This window comes from Gossypium hirsutum, chromosome D07, assembly GCF_007990345.1.
Source record: "Gossypium hirsutum isolate 1008001.06 chromosome D07, Gossypium_hirsutum_v2.1, whole genome shotgun sequence".
Classification (NCBI taxonomy): Eukaryota; Viridiplantae; Streptophyta; class Magnoliopsida; order Malvales; family Malvaceae; genus Gossypium; species Gossypium hirsutum.
Genome location: NC_053443.1, coordinates 14,069,728 through 14,078,796, shown reverse-complemented (window position 1 = coordinate 14,078,796; position 9,069 = coordinate 14,069,728). Strand labels below are relative to the sequence as shown.

Here is a 9,069-nt window from a genome sequence, read left to right as displayed (position 1 = left end):
TGCCTTTTACCTGATGGTCGAATCATTGTCTCTCGTCATGTTGAGTTTGATGAGTCACGATTTCTCTCTCCGTCGACTCTACGGTCTACTAGAAAGGTGAGTACTATTTCTTCCTGTTTTCCTGTGCTCAAAAATAATATGTCTTGTCGTCAAAACTCCGGTATTCGTTCTGTGTGCCCAAGTACTTTGAATGAGACTGTGATTCCTCAGAGTGGTGTAGATGTGGTTCCAACAAACGCTAATTCTCCTAGTAATTCCTCTCATAGTAACTCGTCATGTTCTGGTGATTAGTCTCCCACACCAATTGTTCCAATTCCATCCGTTCCTACAGGACCAGAGATTTCTATAACTGATGTGAATGTCCATCCCATGACTACTAGGTCAAAGGCTGATGTTTTTAAACCTAGAGTGCTTGCTGTTGAAGTTATAGAGCCGTCAATGATTGATGAGGCTTTTGCGAGCCCCGAGTGGCAGTCTGCTGCTCAAGCTGAGTATGATGCCCTGATTCGCAATGGTACCTGGGAACTGGTCTCTTTACCATCGGGTCATAAAGTTATTGGTTGCAAATGGCTATTTAAAGTTAAGAAAAACCCAGATGGTACGGTAGAACGGTATAAAGCACGTCTGGTTGCGAAAGGTTGTTCTCAAGTTCCAGGTTGTGATTTTCAAGAAACATTCAGTCCAGTAGTAAAACCCGCTACTATAAGGGTTATATTGTCGATTGCAGTTACTAAAGGATGGTTGCTTCGACAAGTTGATGTTAATAATGCCTTCTTGAATGGGGATGTTGATAGTAAAGTGTTCATGCAACAACCACCTGGTTATGTTAAGTTTGGGGTTGATGGGAGACCTTTGGTTTGTCGGTTAAGGAAGGCTTTGTATGGTCTGCGTCAGGCTCTGAGAGCTTGGTTTGAGAAGTTGAAAGCATTTCTCTTGATGGTTGGTTTTGCTGGTTCAAGATCAGATGCGTCTTTGTTTGTGCGAGTTCAATCTGACTGCACTATCTATGTTCTTGTGTATGTTGATGACATAATCATAACTGGGGATGTACCGTCATCTATTGACTGGTTTGTGACGCTGTTGAATGCTGAATTCTCGTTGAAAGATATGGGTAATTTGCATTATTTTTGGGGAATTGAGGTTACTAGGTCCTCTTCCAAGGGTCTTCATTTGTGTCAGAGAAAGTACATCCGGGATTTGTTGATTCGTAGTGGTTTGACTAATTCTAAAAGTGTTCATACGCCCATGATTAGTTCGTCACATATTTCTAAGAGTGGCGGTGATTCTGTATCTGATCCAACGGAGTACAGAAGTTTGGCTGGTGCATTACAGTATGTTGTCATGACTAGACCTGATATTGTATATGCTGTGAACAGGATTTGTCAATTCATGCATAGTCTGACCACAGTACATATGGCTGCTCTTAAGAGGATATTGCGATATTTGTCTGGTACTCTTGATTTTGGAATCGTTTTTCGTCAATCTGATTCTTTGTCCTTAGTAGGGTTTTCGGATGCAAACTGGGGGTTGGATTTTGATGACCGTCGGTCTACTTCGTGATATTGTGTATTCTTTGGGTCTAATCCTGTGTCATGGTCTTCTAAGAAACAGCAAGTGGTGTCTCGGTCTACGGCCGAAGCTGAATATCGAAGTTTGGCTGCCGTCACTAGTGATGTTTTGTGGATACGTTCGTTACTTCAAGAGTTACGTATTGAGTTACCTACTCAGCCCAATATTTGGTGTGATAGTTTCAATGCAGTAGCTATTGCTGCCAATCCTGTGCTACACTCTAAGTTTAAACATGTGGAGTTAGACTCATTCTTTGTTCGTGAGAAGGTTGCCGATGGTTCTATTTTGGTTGGGGAAGTTCCTGCGTCTGATCAAGTTGCTGATGTGTTAACTAAACCACTGTCTGTTTCGTACTTTTCTCGGTTTAGATCTTTTCTTCGGGTTGTTCCCGTGGAGAAGATGGATGCATGTTAGTGAAAGTATCTGTTAGAGAGGCAGTTAAGGTTAGCTGAGTTGTTAGCTAAGTAGTTAAGCAAGGGAGTTATTTTCTTCCTATAAATACAGTCATTCGGCTGTGTATTGGAACAAAGTAAATAGAAAATATTAATTTGAAAACAGATTTGTTCTACATTCTTCTCTATTTTACCTAGTTTCTTTCAATCAGGAATGGAAAAAGTTGTTGACAGAGGGTTTTGTAGAAGCTGTTGGTGAAAATGGGTGTATTGTAAAATGGGCACCCCAGAAGGAGGTGTTAGCACATGGCGCCGTGGGAGGGTTTTGGACGCACTGCGGTTGGAATTCAACACTGGAAAGCATATCAAAAGGGGTTCCAATGATCTGCAAACCATGTTTTGGTGATCAAAGGGTCAATGCTCGGCATGTAAGTCAAGTGTGGAGAATCGGCATACAATTGGAGAATATGTGTGAAAGAGGAGAGGTAGAGAGAGCTATAAAGAGGTTAATGGTAGATAAAGAAGGGAAAGAGATGAGGCAGAGGGCTAAAAACTTGAAGGAGAGATTTCAACTCGATATCAGGGAAGGTGGTTCTTCCTACAATTACTTGAATAAGTTAATTGAGCTAATTATGTCATTCTGATGACATAGCAGGCAATGTTATTGTTAACTTGATTGTGGCACTCTTTAAGAAAATAATAAATTACGAACTCATTTCTAATTAAAATAAAAAGAAATGAATGATAATATATACTTGTGTAGCAAAAAAGCTTTAGGCTATAAACTTAAGGAGAAGACTTGTTGGCATTTTAGTAAAAATTATCAAACACAGGAAATGTGAAAGAATAATGTATATTCAGCAAGTTTAAAGCATATTCTCAACAAAGCTATAAACATGGTAGAAGGAATTTTGGTTTTAAGCTAATTAATGGGTCTTTATACTTGAAAGGGATTCACCATAATAATAGAAGAATACAAGAGAATAAAAGAATCAAAAGGAAAATTAAAAACCCTGAAGAAAGAACAAAAACTAAAATTCGTAGCATATATAATTAGAATATCTCTTGGTTAATTAGAATTTAAGTAGGAAATTAAAACAGAATTTAAGTGAGAGAAAAAAATAAAATAAAAAACTTAAGTAGCACATCCCCGTATCGTTACTCCATAGGTGATGATACAAGAAAATAGGATTCTTACTGTAATTGTTTCTGAGGAAGTGAAGAGGTCTGATGTCAAATCCATGGAGAGTTTTGGTTTAAAGCTTTGAATCAATTCTTTATTTTCTAAAGAAGTTTGAAATGTTTTCTGGAATTTGATTTATGTTTTTGTCTAATAATATAAAATGTTTAATAAAATCAACAAGAGATTGGAAGTCAACTTCTTTTCTTGAAAATTTGAACTAAATTTTTATCTTAAAATCATTATTATTGCAAAGACTTTGCTTAAATATCATTCTCGACTCGAATTGGATTAAAAAACGGTTACAGTTATAAAAAAATATAATACAACCATATTTATTCTGCATATGTTTGTGCTTTTTCTAGATGCCACTTATCAATAAGTTACACAAATCACAATCCCATACTATAAACTGAAAGTAACACTACAAGGATGCTTGATTTCATGTCTCTGAAGCTGATGATATATGCTTTGTTAACCCATTGAAAGAACAACTTGTAGAACCCTCCTCCACTAGACAAAAAGCTGCTTTCTCCTTCAAATCCATAGCTCTCTTTCGGATATCGTTTCCTTCCATATCCACCATTAGTCTTTTTATTGTTCTTTCTATATTCCCTCTTTCCAGATTCTGCAATTCCAATCCTATTTTCCAGACATTACAGATGTAGCTTGTGTTCAAGTGTTGGTCTCCAAAGAAAGGTTTGCATAGCATTGGTACCCCTTCACAAATACTCTCAATGGTTGAATTCCATCCACAGTGGCTCCAAAATCCACCCACTGCAGCGTGAGCCAGCACTTCCGTTTGAGGTGCCCATTTTACAATGCAACCTCTTTCTCCCACACTCTCCTCAAACCCATTTGGCAATGATTCAATCCATTCTGAGCCACGAACCATACCAGGCCTAACCACCCACAGGAAGGGTTGTTTACTATTGGATAGTCCCCAAGCTATCTCAATTAGTTCTTGCCTATCAATGCTGGCCATGCTACCAAGGCTCACATAGATGACAGATTTGGGAGCTTGTTTGTTAAGCCAAGAGATGCATTTATCTTCTTCAGTAAATAATGAGCTGCAAATGGCTGGAGCTAATTTATGTAATGGTCCTATAGTGATAATCGGAGCAGGGAAGTATTGTTTGACCTTTGACAGTGCTTCTAGTTCAAGAAATTCCATCGAGTTCACAATTATAGCTAATGAACTCTTCAGCGCGTTTGTGAGTTCAACTCTTATTTCCATCATCTCTTTGGCTGGATTTTGTGATAATAATGCCCGAAGGCGTTGAAGATGGAGAGCTTGAAGCTCTGGCGATTTAATTTCAGACATAAAATCTAGAACACAAATTTAAATAGGTTAGGGTAATGACGGAATTAGTGGATTGTTATAACATTAGAAATGGTTATGAAAAACAGACAAAAATTATGCATCAATTGCTTTTAAGGCAACTAGAAGGGTTGCTTTAATTTTAAAATAAACCATTGCAACCAACGGTGTAAAATATGAGATATTTAGTACATACAAAGAAAATCTTGATAACAACAAAACTAAAATATACACCATAAAAACTATACTATGTTTTTAAATTGAATAAAGAAAACAGACTATGCAATTATACAAAACTACACGAAAATCAACATAAATATAGAACACGCAACACAATAATATATATAACAAAAATATATAACTTGCTATCTATATTTCAAAATGTTCTAATTGAGTTTTTGTCAACTTACTGATTAGTTTGGGTGTTAAATGTCAGCTCAAATATGATGTGGAGCATATTTAAAATACATTGATCAAATTAGAAACATGTGTCTTATTATTGCATGAATAACTTGAATTTATGTGTGCATAGGGGAAAAAAATAACCCTCCTATATTTTACTAATATTGTTTGTTTTTAATATCCAAATTGTTCAAACAATAGATACACACATGCTTACAATTTGATTAGCATATTTTAAATATGTTTCATGTCTAAATCGACGAAACTACCTAATGACTCAATTAGAATATCTTACCATTTTTACAATTAACCCAAATTTGCATATTTTAAATATGCTCTAGGTCATATTTAAATGGATATTTAACTGATGAAAGAACGTGGTGACTCAATTAAAATATATTGAATTTTAGAGACTAATTTAAAATTTTATTGATAATTTGGAGACTTTTAGTTCAATTAACCAAAAGAAGATACCCATGATTCCAAAGGTGCCATCATTTACTACATATCTAACTAAATATCTAAAATAACCTAGATAAATTCCTAAAGGGCATTGCTTTGCTGTCATAAAACCATGCATCAATATCCCAAAATCTAGCTGGAGAAAATTTTGGAGACAACTATAATATTAGGTGTAGATATCATGCTATAGAACTTGTTACAACCGGACGTTAAAAATATATATACCTTCCTCATCAAGTTGAGAAAAGACGGGATATAATAGCAATGTTGTAGCAGCACTTGTACGCAAAGTTATCCCGGGTAGCCCCAGATCGTCGGCGATAGTTTGAGCACAATACATTTGTGTATCATAGATGAGTGCGGCAATATGGTGATGAGAGTGCAAGATCTTTTCGAGGCATTGCCGTAACGGTACTGCACAGGTTTTGTTCAGACTCCACACAAGACCTGTAACATTTTTATCAGAGAGTTGAGATTCCGTGAGCTTATCTGGTATGGATACGAAGGTGAACTCGGGGTGGTTTGAAGGGTTAGGAGAGTTCAATTCAGGGTGAACTATAGTGATTGAGAAGCCCTTTGAGTGCAAGATACTAGCTAGCTGGAGCATGGGAGTCATGTGGCCTTGAAAGGGCAGCATAACAAGCACCAAATGACTGGATTTCTGTTGTTTCTCCATTTTTTTCCCTGTTTCTTTGGATGTTCTGGTGCGGCAAGTTATTTGAAACATGAAACCCAAGTATCCATATTTAAAAAGAGAGTAGATGAAATGATTGGATATTAAAAATAGTTTTTTTTCTCCAAAAGTTGGCTCCTGGAAAACATGTCAACTCGCATGACGCACATCAAATTTATCTTCTTTGCCGAAAACATGCAATTTCTGGGCTGTGGCCTTGTAAGTATCTAATTTTGCTGTAGTCAATGCCTGCTGCCTCAAACTGTGTAACCCCATCATTGTCTACTGACCTTCTAGAGCCACCACTTAACATATAAAATTAGTGTATAGTATAATTTCTCTGTTGGTTGGATCTATAGCTTCGTATATAATCAACATCAATATGATCGAAATTGAATAAAGAAGACAATTTGAATCCAAAAGTAGAACAGCGGGAAAAAAATGAATGAACGATTACATTGATACCAGCACTTTTTATGTTGAAACAAGAAAATAAAATAAGGATACTCAAATATAACCGTTTTCAAACTTACAAGATAACTTATACCAAAATAACATAAAAACCTTAAAACAAAGTGTTTTACACGTTTCAACTTACAATATTATAAACTATTAGCAATCTTTAAAATGTTGGCAACTTATTTTATAATTTTTCACACAAACAATTATTATACTAACAAGATGATATTTCTCGATTTGAACTAACAATTAACCGATGTACTTCAGAGTTCTAATAAAATTGTTGGTGTCCAAAGATTAAACCACAACTCCTAATATTAAACTCAAAATACACCATATATAACATTCATTTATTCACTTTTAGCACTATTATAGCCATATGTTTATCTTGTTCATAATAAACATTTATGGGTGACACCCTAACTCTACTTGTTGAAGCGACACCAATTCTTATGTTTATATAGGTTGAGTTCAATTATTGTTTCCATTGCTTTAGATCACATTTATACAATATACTGTGAACTCCATTAAGAGTATTCAAACTCATCCTCCATACGCAATAGACTGTACTAGTTTCCATTAAACTTTTTTTAGAACTAATTTTATTAGTGCATCACAGACACATAACAATAGCTTATTTTTACCCGTGAAACTTTAAAATTGGAAGTTGCTAATTAAAAGTCGGGTTCATATTATCGGTGTATAATAATAGGATCAAAACTCATTCTAATTGTAGTTATGCTAATCAAACAAAACTATTTGTTACCACATTCATTAGCTTTAGAGATTGAATCGCTAACATGTCCAAACTTGTAATTTAGAACATGCTTTTGGACTTGGTTTCCTTTTTTTAGGAACTAATTGGCGTCAATTGTGGCTAAAATTCTAATTCTCGTTAATATAATTTTCAACCAACCTATTTCCATAACTTCAATCCAAATCTAAAATTCTAATTCTCCTTAATATAATTTTCAACCAATGTATTTCCATGACTTCAATCCAAATTGAAATTGGATAAATGCATAAAGAAGCCAATCACTCTAATCCTTTAATATAAGAACCAACCTAATGCCTTTTCTTTAATAAGATAACTAAACTTATTAGTTTTGTATAATTACATAATTTGAAATTATATATACTAAATCTTACAACATTATGGTGGCATATATATTATTATTTTTAATTTATGCTTAATATAAAACAACATGTATTTATCATGTGTATAATGTAGATTCTTTTATTAAAACATTAATCAAAATATCATATATATATATATATATATTCTTTCATTCATCTTTTCATTTTTTAATGGATTTTCATATAACTAAAAAGACTCCAACTATCCTTCCTTAATGAAATTTTACTAACATATAGGGACACTTTGATATGTTGGCATTTATTTTTTTATAAAGTTTCATATACTTTGACAAGAATATAATTAAAAATATAAAATAAACTCACTCTTGTTGTCCATTAATATTTTGCTTATGTGCTGGTGAGTGTATGCGTAATAGTAAGATTGATAGTTTTCGATCGGAACCACCACTATAAATATTAACTAATTTAAAGGTTCCTAAGCACTAAAAATAATTTTTTGAAAAACATTCTATTTAGTAAAGTTTTTGAGTACTTAAAAGACTTTGACAGTTTTTAATTTTTTGTACGATCAAATTCAACAACCTCGTTGATGATTTGACATGTTCAACAATGATGTTAAAACATTCGGATTTTAGTTGAGATAATGGCTGGAAGTATTTATGTTTGATCTTTCTGTTGCACTATATTATAAATCGACATTTATGCTTTTAGGCATTTATTTTTTTAACTTTTACAAGAGAGTTAATATAATTAAAAATATAAAATAAAATCACTCTAACCAAGACAGATAGACGGATAATATTAACAGCTTTAAGATATTAACTAACAAAACCTGCAAACACGAGAATTTGACCAGAAATGTCAATGGCTTTGACATCAGCTCTTTTTGCTTTTCTACCTTAGGAACAGTAACGGTAAGAACTCCATTTTCCATGGAAGCTTTTAACTTGATCCATTTTCACATTCTCTGGCAGCCTAAACTTCCTCATGAACTGCTTGCTGCTACGTTCCACCCCATGCCAGGTATCGTTCTTGTCTTCCTCCTCAACATTCCTCTGTCCGTTGATTTGAAGGACCCTGTCATCTTCAATCTCAACTTTCACTTCGGAAGATTAGCCTTGAAGACGTGAGCTTCTAGGGTCTCCTTCCAGTCGATTCGGGCGTTGACAAAAGCAAAGGTATTAGATGTTCGTGTGGTGAGTGAAGAAGGGAAAGGGAAGTCCTTGAATGGATCCCGAAAATCCAGAGAGAAGGGATCGAAGACACAGCTCCTTCGGTTGCTGAAGAAAATTGGGATCATCGCCCTTTCTCTTACAACTACAAAACAAAGATTAACAGAAGCTTTGACACCAGAGAGAATGCTAGTATTAAAGATTGCTGACTACTTCCGAGGATCTGATACTGCTTTCTTAATATTAAGGAGGAGGAATCCCTTATTTTCTCAAACTCGTCTTAATTTAGGGAAGGTACACAGTTTCTGGACTTATACTATTCATCAAATTGGACAATTTAA

General features: G+C 34.7%; 1 protein-coding gene and 1 pseudogene across 1 annotated transcript; both read right to left on the bottom strand.

Moving 5' to 3' along the window:
- Positions 1-3,355: 3,355 nt before the first annotated feature.
- Positions 3,356-6,306, bottom strand: LOC107954220 (UDP-glycosyltransferase 76E2). Its single transcript, XM_016889713.2, has 2 exons — positions 5,552-6,306; positions 3,356-4,470 (listed from the first exon to the last, which is right to left on the bottom strand). Exons 1-2 carry the CDS (start codon positions 6,051-6,053, stop codon positions 3,584-3,586), a joined length of 1,389 nt encoding a protein of 462 aa, XP_016745202.2. The 5' UTR covers positions 6,054-6,306; the 3' UTR covers positions 3,356-3,583.
- A 1,934-nt stretch (positions 6,307-8,240) lies between these two features.
- On the bottom strand, positions 8,241-9,069 carry LOC121219422 (17.3 kDa class I heat shock protein-like; annotated as a pseudogene).